Source organism: Mustela lutreola, chromosome 2 (genome assembly GCF_030435805.1).
Source record: "Mustela lutreola isolate mMusLut2 chromosome 2, mMusLut2.pri, whole genome shotgun sequence".
Classification (NCBI taxonomy): Eukaryota; Metazoa; Chordata; class Mammalia; order Carnivora; family Mustelidae; genus Mustela; species Mustela lutreola.
The window spans coordinates 8,996,831-9,015,210 of record NC_081291.1 but is presented as its reverse complement, the minus strand read 5'-3'; the positions used below and the strand labels follow the sequence as shown (position 1 = coordinate 9,015,210).

General features: G+C 51.2%; 1 protein-coding gene across 4 annotated transcripts in view; it reads right to left on the bottom strand.

Annotated features, from left to right (window-relative positions):
* Nucleotides 1–18,380, bottom strand: part of MAST1 (microtubule associated serine/threonine kinase 1) — a 32,151-nt gene that overhangs the window by 1,395 nt on the left and 12,376 nt on the right. For 3 of the 4 annotated variants that reach the window (XM_059160116.1, XM_059160115.1, XM_059160114.1), the window contains 18 exons: nt 13,084–13,185; nt 12,865–12,997; nt 12,718–12,785; nt 9,613–9,698; nt 9,315–9,523; nt 5,601–5,739; nt 5,346–5,478; nt 5,044–5,209; nt 4,841–4,942; nt 4,558–4,680; nt 4,065–4,174; nt 3,194–3,372; nt 2,869–3,116; nt 2,329–2,535; nt 1,887–2,116; nt 1,439–1,561; nt 1,184–1,320; nt 92–279 (listed from right to left, as the gene is read on the bottom strand). In XM_059160116.1, the coding sequence (XP_059016099.1) occupies nt 92–279; nt 1,184–1,320; nt 1,439–1,561; nt 1,887–2,116; nt 2,329–2,535; nt 2,869–3,116; nt 3,194–3,372; nt 4,065–4,174; nt 4,558–4,680; nt 4,841–4,942; nt 5,044–5,209; nt 5,346–5,478; nt 5,601–5,739; nt 9,315–9,523; nt 9,613–9,698; nt 12,718–12,785; nt 12,865–12,997; nt 13,084–13,185 (2,683 nt within the window). The remainder of the gene's footprint in view (nt 1–91; nt 280–1,183; nt 1,321–1,438; nt 1,562–1,886; nt 2,117–2,328; nt 2,536–2,868; nt 3,117–3,193; nt 3,373–4,064; nt 4,175–4,557; nt 4,681–4,840; nt 4,943–5,043; nt 5,210–5,345; nt 5,479–5,600; nt 5,740–9,314; nt 9,524–9,612; nt 9,699–12,717; nt 12,786–12,864; nt 12,998–13,083; nt 13,186–18,380) is intronic. The other variant, XM_059160117.1, reaches the window with a different exon arrangement.

Genomic DNA, 18,380 nt, shown 5'->3' with positions numbered 1-18,380 from the left:
GAGAGGGGCTGTCGCGCGCTGCGGGCACAGCCAGGGCACAGACCCGCCACCCTGCGCCGCTCGGCCCGCCGCGCGCAGGCGCAGAGCGTACCTAGGTAGGCGGAGTCGGGCGTGGAGCGGTAGCTGTGGGTAGGCGAGCGTGCAGGCAGCCCGTGCGTGGGCGAGCCCGGGAGGCTGTCGCTGGACGACAGCGACCGGTTCAGCGACGACAGCGAGCGGCTAGTGTGCAGCAGGTTTGACTGCTTTGTGATCTTGCGGAAGAGGGAGCTGCGCTTCTTGCTGGGGGACAAAGAGGGGGCCACCTACCCTTCACCAAGTTCCAGAACTCCTGGCTTCCTTCCATTTTAGGGCCGCACGTCGGCCCCTGGGGACCGCCCACCCCTCCTAGCCCCTCCCTCTCCAGCTGCCACCCACCTATCAAAACCGAAAGAACTTCCCTTAAGGCTGGTCCCATGCGGCTCCTCCCAGCTCAGGCCCCCATTCCTTTCAGGCAACCCCTAGCCCAAACCCGGAAAACACCCATCCACGCAGGACCATCCTTTTCTGGCCCCGCCCACCTCTCTAGCCCCTCCCCACCAGCGGCCACCTACCTAAGGAGGGCTGGAAGAAATTCACCTGACTCAAGTTTTGCCTGGCTCCTCTCACTCAAATCCCCACTCAACGACTTTCCAGGCCAAACCGCCAAACCCTCAGATCAAAACACAAGTCTCCTGGCCCCACCCACCTCTCTTCGCTCCTCCTACCTCAAAGGGAAGAAACGTTTTCAGTTGGCTGGGTCTTGCCTAGTGGCTCATTTCACATGGAAATCCCTTCTCCCAGTCCTCCCAGTCTTTATCTATCCGACAGGTCAGTACTGGCTCCCGAACAGCACCCTCTTTAACTGACAAGTGCTGGCCCTGCCCATCTCCCAAGACACCTCCCACAAGGTTTTTCGCCCAGCCTGGAAACCTGGCACAGCTTCCTTTCCTGACTTCTCCCACTTCCCTAGCCCTTCTCTCTCTATCCTCTTGTTTTTGCTTGATGGCCCGGCCGGCCACTTATCCTGGGCGCTTTCCTTCGCAGATTCTCACCACCTCCCACCTTAGACCCGCCCACTGGTCATACGACACAACCACCACAAAAACACAAGCGTTCCCTCAGTCTGCTGATTATAGGCCTGCCAACTGCATTTGGCCCCACTCACCTCTCCTGACCCTCCTTGGCAGAGGGCCGCTTGTTCCTCCTAGCCATTTTGGCTTTGTAGCTGCTGCGCCGTGCAGGGCCAATGCGAATGGAGGTATTTTCAAAGGGCGTTGTAGTCACTGCTACCTTATTGCCACTCTAGGGGAAGAAAGGAGAGAAATGCTCTGCTGGAGGCTGCTCAGGCAGCTCCAGTTCCCCAGGATGTCTCCAACCCTCCCTGGCCCTCCCCGCAGGGTGCGCCCTCCCCTGCACGCACCTTAAGGATCAGCTCGACGACTTCAGGATGCACCATGCCGTGCACAGGCTCCCCGTTCACGTGTGTAATGAGGTCACCAGCACAAAGCCCGGCCTCCTGGGCTGGGCCCCCCTCTTCCACGTGCTGGGGACAAGACACCCCACAGGGGTAGGGTCAGAGTTATAGTAACGAAAAATTCTCCCTGCGCTTCTGTGCCAGACGCCGAGCTCTGTATGCACAGCAACCCTCTTAACACCTTATGAACCAGTAATCATTCTCCCCAATTGACAAATGAGGAAACTGAGGCTCAGAAATGGAAGTGAGAGCACAGCTCACAGAGGACTCTTATCTAGGTCCTGGTTCTACAGTTTAAGCTGTCCCTCATCCCGGGGGGAGGGGGGCTTCTTCCCCTCTCGTCCACCCACCCACCCCTCACCTCGGGACATAGACTCCAAGCATGTGTGCTCACCCAGACAATGTGATGGACACTGTAGACATCCGAATCACCCATGTAGACCCGAATGGCACGCAGTGTGAAGCCGTACTTCTTGCCAGAGCGTTGGATGGTGATAGGGGAGCGGAGCCCACTGACAGCCGGTGAGTAGTCCCGGCTGGGTGAGGAGTCCCGTGAGGATGGGTTAGAGGAAAGAGATCGTGGGGACATGGGACTGGCCAGGGGTGAGCTTCCATGGGGGTCCACTGCAGACACAGAATCATGGTCAGAGATGGGGCCAACAAGATAAACCTCTCCCTGTAGCTGCTCCTCATTCCTCCCGAGTCAAAGTCCCAGAGTTCTCATTGGTCCATCCCAGAGCCAATCATTGTGAAAAGGGAAAATACGGTGTTCTCATTGGCCTATCCTGGCACAAATGGAGACAGCCCCTCCCCTGCTACGTGGAGCCCGGCGTCACCTGCAGGAATCATGACAGACAAAGCAGTGGCAGAAGCTGACTTGATGACTTTGCCCCCGGTTCGAGAAGGTCTCTTCTCTACTGCTGGGTCTCCTGACAGCTGCTGGTGCCGCGCCCGGCGCAGAACCAGGTCATTGGTGGCCCTTGGACTGGATGAGTCCCCATCCTTCGAGGTTGGACAGAGGTCACCTGGGCGTGAGCGGTCAGCTGCAACAGAGCAGGTGGGTTAGGGGTCAGTCCAAGGCCACGGACTTCCTGCATGCTGTTCCCTCTGCCTGGAATGCTCTTCCCGCTTCTCTTACTTGTGAGTTTCACGAAAGCAGGTAACGTATCCATCTAGCACAGCTCCTGATACAGAGGAGTGCTCTAATACATTTGTTGACTGAGCGGGGAATATGGGGTGTTCCCCATGTTGATGAGAATCCCCAGGCTGGAGTGTGAAGAGTGGGTGAGCTCTTGCATAAACAGCACCACGCTCACTTAAGTGCTCACTACATGGCCACTGCGGAATTGGGGAAGGCGGCAGTAGGGGGCACTCACTGGCGTCGAGGTCCCCAGCGCTGGGGGTGCCATCCCCTTGAGCTGCCTCTTTCGGTGCCCGCGCATCCAGCGAACCCGGGGGGTCAGAGCTGGGCCGGGGAGGCCTGCGCAACCGGCCCTCATCCTCGTCCTCTTGGGGGGCGCTGAAGCGGCTGGGTTCCAGTAGCGCGGAGAAACGGCGGCGCGCGCCCAGCGGGGGACTGGCCTCCCCCTCCAGGAAACTGGCCTCGGAAGCCGAGAAACGCTTGCTGCAAGAAGGGGTCGTGGTCAGAAGAGACACGCCCCTTTGGGCCCCGCCCCCAAACCCAGTCCTGAACCTGCTCACATCTCCGGGGAGCCCCCTCTCCAGGTTTTCTCGCGCAGGGTCAGGCCTCCCAGGCCCTCCCGCTTGCCGGCCGCCTTCTCCTCTGGGCCTTTGGCGCTCGGCTCCCGCTTGCTGGCCCCCGCTGCCGCCACCGGGGTCTTGGGCTCGTGCTGCGACAGTTGCTCCATGCTGCTATACACCTGAACCAGCCCGCAGGTGGTGGCGGTGCGAGGCAAGCTCGGCCCCAGTTCCCGCCTTCGCTCGCGAACCAATCCGCTCCCCACCGCTGGGCCCGCCCAAACTACGCTCCACCCCCAAGGCCGGGCCCCGCCCAATTCTGAGAAGTACCCCGACCACCTACAATTCTTCAACTCAGGCCCCTCTCCACAACCGCCCATGCCCTCAAGAATATGGCCTCCTTCGTGCCCCACCTCCGCAGGCTTCACCCAGTTATGTCTACTCTCGCCCCGGCTAGGCCCTGAACCCCCTTGCGCACTGTTCCTCAAAGCTAGACTTCGCCCAGCCTTGCCAAGCCTTGCCCCAAGCCCCCTGACCCCGCCCCGTCCAGAACTAGCTCGCCCCACCGTGGGCCTCCTTTCCACATCTGTCTAGGGTCCCGGCAGATTCCACTCAATGCCACAGGCCAGTCCCAAGACCCCCAGGTTGCCTCCCCCGCAGGCCTTATCTCCCCAGATCTCTTATCCCCTCAGTAATTCCCCCGCGTGAGACCTCACGCCTGGGACCCTGCTCTCCGGTCTCCTCAGCCCCGCCCCCTGCGGACCCACCACCCTCCGCCTCCTCAAGCGGTGGTTGGGGGGAAGCAAAGACCCGCCTCCGCCCAGGCCCCGCCCTCCCTGGGTCTCATCCCACCCCTAGCGCAGGCTTGTCCCACCTTGCTGAAGCGCGGGGAGCAAGAGGAGAACTGGCGTATTTCCACAGGCTCCTCTTCGGTCGTGTCATCCTCATCATAGGAGTTCACGTGGTGATACCTGTCTGAGCGGGCTGAGGGATTGGGGGGTGGGCCATAACCGCGGGCACGGGTCCAGCCTCAGATCACACCCCCACCGGAACCGGATCCTCGTTCCAGCCGGGCCCGCAGGTCCCGCCCCGCCGCGGCTAGGCCCCGGCCTTATCTCGGGTCAGATTCAGGCCCCGCCCCCAGGCTAGGTCCCCGCCCCACTTTCGGAGACTCCAGGAAAGCCACACCTCCAGATCCCACCTAGGGCGCTCCATGCCAGGCCACGCATCTGAGCAATCCACGCGCCGACCACAACCTCAGCCCTCTCCTCTGGCTGGAACTGGGACGTCCCCTGTTCAGCTGGGGTACCATCCTAGGCCTAACCAAGGGCCCCTCTCACCGGATCCCGCCCCCTGTCCCTGCTCACTGTCGAAGTAGCTCGTGTCGTCCTCGGATTCCAGGTGGGGGATGAACTCGGCCTTCTGCCTCAGCAGTCCTGTCCAGTCCAGGTCTCGAAAGAAACTGTGCTGCTTCACCTCAAAAGCACCCCCTGGAGAGGGAGTGGGGGAGGGAGGAGGGGAGGACAGGACTCGATTCCAGAGACCCCCGAAGGCCAGCCCCGCAGATAGCCTCAGACCACTTGGACTTGGAGTTCTGCTCTCTGGCAATAGCTCCCAGTCCTTAGTTTCTCTAAAAATCAGACCCCTTACCTGCGCCTAGCCGGACCAGGGGGTTGGTCTGCAGGAGGCTGGATATCAGGAGCTGGGCATCGGTGGGCAGGGCCTCGTCCCCCTCTGGCCACAGGATGTCATCTGCAGAAAAGGCAGGGCTGGGGGTCACTCTTGGAGTCTACAAAACTTTGGGCTGGCCCAGGTCCCCGGGCCCCCGCCTGCCCCCCCATAGATGCACGCACCACTGATGACCTGTCCAAACAGTTCTTCAGGTGTGTCGCCAAAGAAGGGTACGCAGCCCACCAGGAACTCATAGAGAATGATGCCCATGGCCCACCAGTCCACCGGCTTGCCGTATCCCTGGCGCAAGATGACCTCGGGTGCGATGTACTCTGGGGTCCCGCACACCTGGGGGCAGGCCGTCAGCCTGCGCCCTGGCCGCAGGAGGGGCCTCGAGGGAGAGCCGAGCCCCCCACTAGGCCCTGGGGCCCGCGGTTCTGTCAGGTCACTCCACCCACAGTGACCCCCATGCCCGCACACACACCTGTTTGTCCAGGAACTCCCGGGCGTCCTTCTCAATGTGGCCTTCGTACAGGTTGGTGGTGAGGCTCATAAGTCCCATCTTGGAAAGGCCAAAATCCGTGAGCTTGATGTGGCCCATAGAGGTGATGAGCAGGCTGCAAGGAGTGTGTGTGGTGGGAGGTGGGTCTCAGAAGTGAGGCACACGTCCACTTCCCTCCTGGTCCTCTCAGGCTGGGGCCGCCCGAGGCGTGGGAAGGAGGTGATGGGAAGGGCTCACTTGTCAGGCTTGAGGTCCCGGTGCACGATGCCGTAGTTGTGCAAGTACTCCAGGGCCAGCACCGTCTCCGCGAAGTACATGCGGGCCATCTCCACGGGCAGTGCCCCGATGTTCTTCAGCAGGGTGGCGCAGTCCCCCCCTGTGGGGGAAGGAGTTGGCCCACGTGAAGAGGGAGGCACCCTCGGCCCAGAGCTGGGCACTCACCATGCACCATGTCCTCGCTTCACATGCCTCTCATTTTATAGCTAAGGAAAACTGATGCTCGGAGAGGGGCCTCCTCTCCCTGGGCCCCATGGGGAGTGCCCTCTACCAGGCTTCTCTCTTCCTCTTAGCCATTCCCACCAAGTTAATCTAATCAGCCAATGTCCCCCAGGAGGGGATTGAGACTCAGAGAGAGGTTGTTGGATCATGCGGGGAGTTGATGGTGGAGGTGAGATCTGGTCAAGATAAAAGCCTACCTACTTACTGACCGAGTCTGGGAGCATGGCCCTTGATCTCCTGGAGTCTGAATCTTGAGGGTCTGGGGCCTTAAAATGTAGGTTCCTGACCCCTACCGGGTTTACGATAAACAGCATTTGTATTTTGGTCTCCTAAGACCCATTCCTAACTTCTCTTACAAGGGCCGGATTTTCTTCCAGGTGCAGCGGCTGGGTCAGCATGTAACCCAGGTCGCTTCAGTAAATCAGCCCTCAGACTTTCCCTTCTATTTTCACAAAGATGGCTGAACTCATAGGATGTAAATTACCATCTGCTGGATGGCAACTCTGCTCTGTCAGGGCCTGTCTAGAGGAAAGTCCACACATGCAAAAGCAAAGTCAAGAAATGAAGAGATTCCTGGTGACATTGGTTTGAGCACCCAGATACAACCATTCCTGAAAGCGACATGATTTTTTTAATGATGTCAATTTCTTTTCTTTTTTCTTTTCTTTCTTCCTTCCTTCCCCTCTCTCTCTTTCTTAACCTCTTTCTTTCTTTCTGCTTCAGCCAGATTTAGCTCAGTGTCAGAAACTGACAAAATCAGACAGACTCTCTAGGGGTGGGGCTCAGGAATCTGCATTTGGCCACAATCCTAGGCAATCCTGACACACACTTATGATGAGAACCAAGCTGGATTGACTTCCAAATGAGACTTTGAGGCTGGGCCACACTTAGGAGGCACATGACCTTAAACGTGTGCTGTCACCTCCGTCTTGGTCTCCTGGTCTCCTTGCTTCTGACCTCACTGCAGCAGCCGAACGGATATCCTCAAAACAGAAATCAGATCATATCGGCTGCGCTTAAAACATTACAGCTGATGTCTGTTGCACCAGGAGTAAAATCCGATGCCATTCGGGGCTCCAGAAGGTTCAGCCTGCTCAGCCCCATCACCTCTCCATCTTCACCTCCCCCCACCGTCCCTCTGGCTTGCTCACTTGGCTCTGGCTTTATTGGCCTCCTCACTGCTCCTCCAAATCCAGACACCTTCTCACTTAAGAGACTTTGCGCCTGGGATTCCTCTCCCTGAAAATGCCGTGCTCATATATGACATCACCTGGTCTCCTTTGGCTTGTTTATTGTCTGACTACACAGATCAGAATGTAACCTCCACGAGGGAGAGGTGTCTGTCTGGGTCCCAACTGTGCCGTCAGTGCCTAGCGCAGCACGTGGCATGAAGAAAACCATGAGGGGACATCTGTTGAGTGAATAGATGGTTGACTAAAGGCTTGGGAGCAGCATAGTGTGACTCCATAAGACCACGTGTGTCTTAACCACAGTACGGGTGTTTGGGGCAATGGATGAATTAATATTTGGGTGAACATAAGCATGGATGGGGATGGGTGGATAAACAGATGAAAAAAATGTACATTGGCAGCTGGCTAGTAGATGGATGGATGGATAGGCTGATGGATAAATTGGAGACGAATGGAGGGAGACTCTGTTCTCTGCTAGAGACAGAGTTGTGGGCGGAGGAATCAAAATATGGAGAGTAAATAGAAGGGTGGGTGCTGGACTGATAAATGGATACATGGTTGTTGATGGATGGATGAATGCTGAGTAGGTGGGTGAACACATGGATGGGTGACTAAATGGCTAGATACATGAGATGGGTAGAGAGGGGGCATCTGGATGGCTCAGTGGGTTAAGCTTCTGCCTTCAGCTCAGGTCATGATCCCAGGGTCCTGGGATCGAGCCCCGCATCAGGCTCTCTGCTCAGTGGGGAGCCTCCTTCCCCCTCTCTCTCTGCCTGCCTCTCTGCCTACTTGTGATCTCTCTCTCTAACAAATAAATAAATAAATAAATAATCTTTTTAAAAAAATAGATGTGCAAAGCAAAGAGTGAACCCTACTGTAGGGACTTCAGTTAATGATCATGTATCTATATTGGTTTGATTATAACAAATGTTCGATTATAACAAACACAACATGTCAAGGATAGAGGAAACTGTGAGGAAAGGGGATATGTGGGAACTCAGTGTACTTTCCAGTCAATTTTTTTGGTAAATCTAAAATACTCTAAAAAACAAAGTCTATTAATTTTTTAAAATAAATGGATAATGGATAACAGATCATCTGAATGGACAGAGGGATGGATAATCAAATGATTGGATGGATGGATGGGGTGGATGGCTGGACAGATGGATGAATAGGATGGAAAGGATGGATGGATGGGTGGATGGATGGGTGGATGGATGGATGGATGGATGGGTGGGTGGATGGGTGGGTGGATGGATGGATGGATGGATGGATGAATGGATGGAGAGGTGGATGGATGGGTGGATGGGTGGATGGATGGATGGATGGATGGGTGGATGGATGGGTAGATGGATGGATGGATGGATGGGTGGGTGGATGGGTGGATGGATGGGTGGATGGGTGGATGGATGGATGGATGGGTGGATGGATGGGTGGATGGATGGGTGGATGGGTGGATGGGTGGATGGATGGATGGATGGATGGGTGGATGGATGGGTAGATGGATGGATGGATGGATGGGTGGGTGGATGGGTGGATGGATGGGTGGATGGGTGGATGGATGGATGGATGGATGGGTGGGTGGATGGGTGGATGGATGGGTGGATGGGTGGATGGATGGATGGATGGGTGGATGGATGGGTGGATGGGTGGATGGATGGATAGGTGGATGGATGGGTGGACGGATGGATGGATAGATGGATGGATAGGACAGATGAGTAGATGGATGGATGAGTGGATAGAAAAACTTATAGATTGGGACGCCTGGGTGGCTCAGTTGGTTAAGCAGCTGCCTTCGGCTCAGGTCATGATCCCAGCGTCCTGGGATCAAGTCCCACATCGGGCTCTTTGCTCAGCAGGGAGCCTGCTTCTCCCTCTGCCTCTGCCTGCCATTCTGTCTGCCTGTGCTTGCTCTCTCCCCCTCTCTCTCTCTGATAAATAAATAAAATTTAAAAAATAAAAAATAAAAAAAAAAAAAAAAGAAAAAAGAAAAACTTATAGATTAGCAAATGAATGGGTGGAGGACGGATGGGTGGGTATTTGATGGATGTCCTATATTGAATGAAATGAAAAAAGATAGATAAATCAATAGACGGCTAGGTTATAAACAGATGAGACAATAATCAATGACTGAATAATTAAATAGGTAGATAAACATACAGGTGGATAGTCAATATGGTGACTAGGGCTCAGAGAGGCTGCTGAGCCAGCATGACCAGCATGCATCCCCCCATCTTCCCTGCGGTCCTGTAGGCAGTCACACCTTCCACGTATTCCATGACCATGCAGAGGTGGCGCCGGGTCTCAAAGGAGCAGAACATGCCCACCACAAAGGGGTTCTCGGCAAAGGTGAGTATATCACGCTCCACAAAGGCCTGCTGGATCTGGTTGCGCAAGATCAGGTTCTGTTTGTTGATCTTCTTCATGGCAAAGCGCTGTCTTGTGTCACGGTGCCGCACGAGGTAGACAGCGCTGCAGGGGGAGAGAGCGAGGACCGGCCATCACCTCCGAGACACCCGGCCTCCGCCACCCTCCCCCCGCCAGAGCCCCGGGTGGCTCACCCGTAGGCACCATTGCTTATGAGCTTGATGGTCTCAAAGTCATTCTCTCCAGGCGGTTTCTTAGCCTTGGTGGTGGTGCTGCGGCCCTGCAGGGGAAAAGTAGAGACGACCACCACCATCATCATAAGATTGGAACTCTTGTTATTCCATTTACATGTGAGGAATCTTAGGCACAGGGAGGAGGTAGATGGGTCCTTCACCCAAGTGCCACAGTAAGGGAGTAACCAAGTCAGGACTCGAACCCATACTGCCTGACTCTGAAGCCATATTCCTAACTTCTTCCATTAGGAAAGAAGCCTAGAAAATAATCACCTTAATATATAAAGAGCTTCCAGAAATCAATAACAAAAAGCCTAACAATTGAAGAGAAAATATAGGCAAGATACATGAACAATTAGAGCTCTTAACCATAGGAAAATATGCTGAACCTCATATATAGTGGCAGAAGAGCAAATTAAACTACCCCAAGACACAATTTTTCACCTAGGAGATTGGCAAAAAAATCCAAAGGGCTTAAACACTCTGAGTAAAGCTGTGGAGGAACAGGTAGTTCTATAACTTGCTGTTGGGAGTATAAATTGCTACAACCCCCTTGGAAGGTACTTTGGCATTCAAAAGAACTCCAAGTGCATGTTCCCTTTGATTCAGTAATTTCATTTTTTAATTAATGCTACAGATTTGCATGTGAAAAATGACATATGTATTAATTACCTTGCCCATTGCAAGATTGGAAATAAACCATATGTTCATCTATAGGAAATTGGTTAAATAAACAAACGAGCGGCATCTGTGTAAAGGAATATTGTGCCACTGTTAAAAAAAAAATGAGGAATCTCTCAGTACCTTGATTCAGAAGGCCCTCCAAAGTATTTTATTATGCTGGGGAGTGGGGGGAGCAAGGAATGGTATGTCCTGTATGTTTTTATGGCAAAACAGAGCTATCTAATCATATTTGGGGGTATTCAGTAGCACATATACTAATAATATTTGGGGGGATATAGGTCAGTGGGCGACAAGGGTGGGTATAGGATACTTCACTGTATACCTTTTTTGAAAATTATGTTTATTTTTCTTTAGGATGAAGTGATTCATTCCATAAACATTACACAAAAATGTTTGATATAAAAATATTAAATGTCTCTGCTCCTTAGAATGTAGCCTAAAAACATCCAACACCAAAAAATTGATAGAATTACAGGAAGAAATTGCTCAAAACCAGGATTTAACAGTACTTCTCAGAAACTTAGATTAACCAGGCAAAAAAGAAAAAAGAATAGGGAGATGGAAGAATTGAATCACTCAATTAACAAGTTTGACTGAATGGAATGAGTAGAATCCTACAAACAATAATTAAAGATAAATACCTTTTTAGAGTTTTAGAGTTTTGAGTGATGTCATTCCATTACCTATTCAAAAAATTAAACAAATGGCATGGGTAGTGAGATTCTATTAAATATATATATATATAAAGGAAAGAGTGTGTGTATATGAGAATTCATAGATAAGAGTTTGAAACAAAGGATCCAAGTTCAAATGCCTTCTGGGGCCAGGCAGGCCAGGTGGGAGTCACCGGGTGGCAGAGAGGCAGGTACCCCTTATCATAGGGTAGCCCCGTCTTAGTACCAGCTGGGTCCACAACGGTGTTATCAGAACCTCTGATTTTTTCAAAAGAAGGCCCCAATCTAGATTTTGAGTCAAAATCTTCTCTTTTCTATATTTTGCTTCAAGTTTTTAAAAAATGCTGCGCAGTTCAGCAAAAACACATGTGTGGCCAATACCTGACATGGGGAACATCTGTCAGAGTGTGGCTGACAGGGAGGTGGGACTATGGCAATTTTTACTATGCTGAGCTGTTAACACAGACAATCCAACCTACTCAAAACCCCATGCAGGCCTCCCACAATTACCAGTATGACCAGCAATTCTGCTCTTGGTTATATACTCAAAAGAGTTGAAACAGTTGTCCAAACACTTGTACACAGATATTCACAGCAGCACTATTCATACAACTGCCAAAAGATAGAAACATTCCAAATGTCCATCCATGGGTGATGGACAAACAAATATGGCGGATCCCAATAATGGAATATTATTCAGCCACGAAAAGGAATGAAGCACTGATTCACGTTACAACATGGATGAACCTTGAAAATGTTATGCCAGATGCAAAAGGCCACAGAGTGAACGTGAATTTATATAAAATACCTGGAAATTTACAGGAAATATACAATTAGGTAAAATTTAAAAATATATGAAATATTCAGAATAGACAAATCTATGCAGATCAGTGGTTGCCAGAGGCTGATGGGGGAAGGGTGAATGGGAACTAATGGCTTAATGAGGACACAGTTTTCTTTGGGGGTAATGAAAATGTTCCAGAACTAGATAGAGGTGATGGCCGTACAACATTGTGATTGTACTAAAACCCAGTGAATTGTTCATTTAAAAATGGTTAAAATGGGGGTTCGTGGGTGATTCAGTCTGTTAAGCATCCAACTCTTGGTTTCAGCTGGGGTCATGATCTCAGGGTGGTGAGATCAAGCCCTGCATTGGGCTACACACTCAGCGCCAAGTCTGCTTGTCCCTCTCCCTCTGCTTCTAGCCCCACATCTCTCTCACTCTCTTGAATAAATTTTTAAAAATTTTATTTTAAAATTTTATTTATTTATTTATTTAAGAGAGAGACAGAGTGAGAGAGGGAACACAAGCAGGGGGAGTGGGAGAGGGAGAAGCAGGTTTCCCTCTGAGCAGGGAGCCCAATGCAGGACTCTGGGATCATGACCCAAGCAGAAGGCAGACACTTAAGGACTGAGCCACCCAGCTGCCCCTCGAATAAATACAAAATCTTTTTAAAATGTTTTTAAATGGTCAAAATGGCACATCTTATGTACCATGTGTACACGGGTGTATATTATGTGTATTTTACCACAAAGAGAAAAAAGCCCATGGAGGAACAGCTATTATTATTAACCCAATCCTCAGACGGGGAAACTGAGGCTGGGAGCAAGGACCAAGAGATCCACTTGGGCTGAAGGCAGAGAGCCAGGTGGCAAGGGCCTCTCCGGGCAGAGCAAGAGCGCTACCAGCTGGACCGCCGGGCCTTACCTCGGACAGGTCGTCCTGCTCGGGGGTGTTGGAGCCGCCGCTATCCTGTTCCTCCAGGTGCACCACGTCTGGGAAGAGACCGACAGTGAGCGGAGGCTGGAGTCCGGGCGGGTCCACCCACAGCCCGCTGCGCCCACCAGCCGGCACCTGGAAAGGGGTCACGGGTGAGGCCCAGCTGGCGGATGATGTAGCGCGGGATGTCGGTCTTGACAAGGTGGCCCTCCTTGGCGTGGCCCTCCGCGGCCTCCAGCAGGTGGTAGAACTCCTCCGGGTTGAATTCCTGAGGCAGGGCAGGGACTGGCTGGCAGCGGGCTCCAAGACCGCCTCCCCCTGCCCCGCTCCCTACCCCTACCCTAGGGGCCTCACCAGGCACTCCAGCAGCCTCGCGGGGCGCGAGATGATGATAAGCAGCTTCTTGACCAGCTGAGTGACGAAGGCCACCTCCATGCTCTCCGAGCGTTCATAGGCCTGGGGTGGCGGGCACAGTGGGGGTGGGGGTCACAGGCGCCCTGCTTCAGCCCGGCCCCTGTCCCAACCCCACCGGGTACACAGTGCTGCTGTTGTCCCATTTTACGGGTGAGAAAACTGAGGACCAGGCCACACTGTAAAAATTATGATGATGGGGGTGCCTGAGTGGCCCAGTTGCTTGAGCCTCAGACTCTTGGTTTGGGCTCATCGGCCTGATCTGATGGGTCTTGAGATCAAGCCCCACAATGGGCTCCACGCTTAACACGGAGTTGGCTTGAGGATTGATTCTCTCCCTCTGCCCCTCCCCCCACTCACGTGCATGCTCTCTCTCTCTACCTCTCTCAAATATAAATCAATCCTTAAAAAAAAAATAATGAGGGCGACTGGGTGACTCAGTTGGTTAAGCGGCTGCCTTCAGCTCAGGTCATCATTCCAGGGTCCTGGGATCAAGCCTCGCATGGGGCTCCCTGCTCAGCAGAGGGCCTGCTTCTCTCTCTCCCTCTCCCTGCTGCTCTGCTTACTTGTGCTCTCTATCTCTCTGTCAAATAAATAACTAAAATCTTTTAAAATAATAAAAATTTAAATTTAAATTTAAAAAAATAATAATGATAGGGACACCTGTGTGACTCAGGCAGTTAACTGTCTGCCTTCAGCTCAGGTCATGATCCCCAAGGTCCTGGGACCAAGTCGGTCATCAGGCTCCTTCCTCGGTGGGGAGCCTGCTTCTCCCTCTGCCTGTTGCTCCCCCTGCCTGTGTGCATTCTCTCTCTCTCTCTGATAAATAAATAAATAAATGAAATCTTTTTTTAAAAAGATGATGATTAGAGTCAGCACTGTCCTTAAACTTTCACTCATTCATCTTCCAAAACAACCCTATATTCCAGGCCAAGTTCGACTCCCTCTGCCTGGCACGCTCTCCTCTCCAGTCCCTGGGCAGCTTCCTACTTCTGCTCCACTGGGTCTCTGCTCCATTGTCACCTCGCCATGGAGGCCTCCCTTGACCCCACTGCCCCACTCTAAAGTCGCACCCCATGGGATGCCTGGGTGGCTCAGTCTGTTAAGCATCTGCCTTCAGCTCAGGTCATGATCCTGGAGTCCCGGGATCGAGTCCCACATTGGGCTTTTGCTCAGCGGGGAGCCCGCTTCTCTCCCTCTCGCTGCTGCTTCCCGTGTTTGTGCTCTCTCTCTCACAAATAACTAAAATCTTTAAAAGAATAAAAAATAAAATAAAATCACACCCCAGCTCCTGACTGGGTCCTCAATCACCATTACCCTACTACACTTCGGTTTCCTACTCCATGAAGCCCCTTCTAACAAGCCGTATATGAATTTCTCTATCATGCCTCTCAGGGCCAAGACCAGGGTGAGGCAGTGAGACACTCACCTTGATGCCAAAAATCTCAGTCTTCGAGATAACTGATATTTTAATGTAGTATTTGAAAGAAATAATGCAAAAACCTCTGACAAGCAAAATAACAAAATTTAAACAAGGATAGGACCCAGGAGGGCTGTGTCAAGCCATACTGGAGGTTGAAGCAAAAGGAAAAGTGTATGGCAACCGATACATGGTTTTTCGATGATTAACGTTTTTGTTTTTTTTTAAAGATTTATTTATTTATTTGAGAGTGTTGGAGGAGGGTTAGTGGGAGAAGGAGAGAGAGAATATCAAACAGACTCCCCAGTGAGCACGGAGCCCAACACGGGGCTTGATCTTACAACCCTGAGATCATGACCTGAGCTGAAACCAAGAACCCATTGCTTAACTGACTGAGCCACCCAGGTACCCCTCAGTGATCAAGTTTTAATGAAAATATTATTGATGAGTTTGTTTTCATTAAAACCAGGGAAGTAAAATTCTAACAAATTCTGGTTATAAATAAAATACTTAAAATAATGTTAAGTATTAATACACCTACTTTTCAACAATTACTTTCATGTTTTGGAGGGCGGGGAATCACTTGTCTCATCCTAGTCCCAGCCCTGATGCCTATTTTATTTTTTAATTTTTTTTTAAGATTTTATTTATTTATTTGACAAGCAGAAATCACAAGTAGGCAGAGAGGCAGGCTGAGAGAGAGGGGGAAGCAGGCTCCCCGCTGAGCATGGAGCCCGATGTGGAGCTCCATCCCAAGACCCTGAGATCATGACCTGAGCCGAAGGCGGAGGCTTAACCCACTGAGCCACCCAGGCACCCCAGCCCTGATGCCTATTAATTATCTTCTGACTCTTCTTTCTTTCTTTATTTTTTTTTTAAAGATTTTATTTATTTATTTGACAGAGAGAGAGATCACAAATAGGCAGAGAGACAGACAGAGAGAGAGATGAGGAGAAGCAGGCTCCCTGCTGAGCAGAGAGCCCAATGCGGGACTCAATCCCAGGCCCCTGGGATCATGACCCGAGCCGAAGGCAGAGGCTCAACCCACTGAGCCACCCAGGCGCCCCTCTTTATTTTTTTTTTAGAGATTTTATTTATTTATTTGACAGAGAGAGATCACAAGTAGGCAGAGAGGCAGGCAGAGAGAGAGGAGGAAGCAGGCTCCCTGCCGAGCAGAGAGCCCGATTAGGGGCTTGATCCCAGGACACTGGGATCATGACTGAAGCCAAAGGCAGAGGCTTTAACCCACTGAGCCACCCAGGCACCCTGCTTCTGACTCTTCTTAACTAGAATGTCAGCTTCCTGAGGGCAGGGACTTTTTGTTTGTTTTATTTCCAGATAATTTTCCAGCTTCTAGGTCAGGGGGAGGCCCAGAATAGGTGCTTGATGAATGGAATTATCAAGGAATTAATGAATGAGCAAATTCCCTTTTTATATATAATATAAAAAATATATATGAATGCGGGGCACCTGGGTGGCTCAGTGGGTTAAAGCCTCTGCCTTCGGCTTGGGTAATGATCTCAGGGTCCTGAGATTGAGCCCCGCATCGGGCTCTCTGCTTGGCAGGGAGCCTGCCTCCCCCTCTCTCTGCCTGCCTCTCTGCCTACTTGTGATCTCTCTCTTTGTGTCAAATAAATAAATAAAATCTTTAAAAAAATACATATTTATGAATGAGTGGAATTCATATAATGAATGAGTGGAATGAAAGAATGAGCAAATTCCCTTTTTATAGCAGAAGAATTGAGGCACAGAGAGGTTAAGTAAATTTGCAAAGGCTGCACAGTAAGTAAGTGATGAGCTAGATATGAATCCAGGCCATTGGGTATCTATGCCCTCAACTCCTATGAGCCTAGTGGCAGAATCTAGACTCAGACCAGGTCTGATGCCAAAACCCATAAAGAGGGGCGCCTGGGTGGCTCAGGCATTAAGCGTCTGCCTTTGGCTCAGGTCATGATCCCAGGGTCCTGGGATCGAGCCCCACACTGGGCTCCCTGCTCAGCAGGAAGCTTGTTTCTCCCTCTCCCACTCCCCCTGCTTGTGTTCCCTCTCTCACTGTGTCCCTCTCTGTCAAATTAAAACAAAACAAAACCAAAAAAAACTTCAAAACGTATAAAGAGGGGCACCTGGGTGGCTCAGATGGTTAAGTGTCTACCTTCAGCTTAGGTCATGATCTCTAGGTCCTGAGATTGAGCCCCACATCGGGCCTCCCAGCTCAGTGGGGAGTCTGCTTCCTCCCTCTCCCTCTGCCTCTCTCCTTGCCTGTGCTCTTTCTGTCTCTCAAATGAATAAATAAAATCCTAAAAAGAAAAGAAAAGAAAAAAAAAAGAATAGGGGCACTTGGGTGGCTCAGGCATCTGCCTTTGGCTCAGGCCATGATCCCGGGATCCTGGGACGGAGCCCCGCATCACACACCATGCCCACGGGGAGCTTCCTTCTCCCTCTCCCTGCCATTTCCCCTGATTGCGCTCTCTCTCTTTCTGTCAAATAAATAAATAAAATCAAAAGAATAATAATAATAATTTTAAAAAATAAAAAGATTAAACCCATAATGACACCAATACTGCCCTTCAGGTCTGAATGGGGGCCTGCAGCCCAAAACTCCATATTCTGGTCCTTGTGCACTTATCCAACTTTATTTCAGGAGACAGCACGGTCACTTGGGTTCTGTGCTCCTGAAACTTCCCAAACTCCCTTCTCACCTCAGGCTGTTCCCCCTGCTCGGCACACATTCCCCCTCCCCCGCCAGGCATTTCTCATAACTGTCACGTCCTCATTATTCCTGCCCCAATTTCAATGTCACCTCCTCCAGGGAGGCCTCCTGGACATTACAAGGGAGCCCCTGACACTCTGTCTGGGTGCCCTGCTCTATTCGCTTCATAGCCCTGAGCATCAGGTGAAATCATGGAATTCCTTGATTTGTCTGTTTCCTATACTCCTCCCACATTAGCCCCAAGGGGGCTCCCGAATGGCTTAGTCAGGTAAGCGTTGAACTCTTGATTTCATTTTGGTTCAGGTCATGATCTCTGCGTCATGAGATCAAACCCCAAGTCCAGTTTCCTGCTCAGTAGGGAGTCTGCTTGTTCCTTTCCCTCTATTCTTCCCCCTGCTCTCTCTCTCTCTCTCTCTCAAATTGATAAATAAATACAATTTTTTTAAAAAGAGAGAGAGGCACCTGGGTGGCTCAATTTGGTAAAGCATCAGACTCTTGATTTTGGCTCAGGTCATGATCTCAGAGTTGTGAGATCGAGCCCCACATGAGGATTGCTGCTCAGAGGGGAGTCTGCTTGAGGTTCTCTCTCTCCCTCCCTCTCTGCCCCTCCCCCACTCACTCTCTTTTGCAGTCTCTCCTTCTCAAATAAATATATAAAATCTTTATTTTTTTTAAAGATTTTATTTATTTATTTGACAGAGAGAAATTACAAGTAAGCAGAGAGGCAGGCAGAGAGAGGAGGAAGCAGGCTCCCTGCTGAGCAGAGAGCCCGATGCGGGACTCGATCCCAGGACCCTGAGATCATGACCTGAGCCGAAGGCAGCGGCTTAACCCACTGAGCCACCCAGGCGCCCTATAAAATCTTTAAAAAAAAAAAAAAAAGAGGGGAGGCTGGGTGGCTCAGTGGGTTAAAGCCTCTGTCTTTGGCTCAGGTCATGATCTCAGGGTCCTAGGATCAAGTCCTAGGACTTGATCTGCTCAGCGGGGAGCCTGCATCCCTGTCTCTTTCTGCCTGCCTCTCTGCCTATTTCCGATTTCTCTCTCTGTCAAATAAATAAATAAAATCTTTAAAAAAAAAATGGGGGGAAGGAAGGAAGAAAAAGAATATCA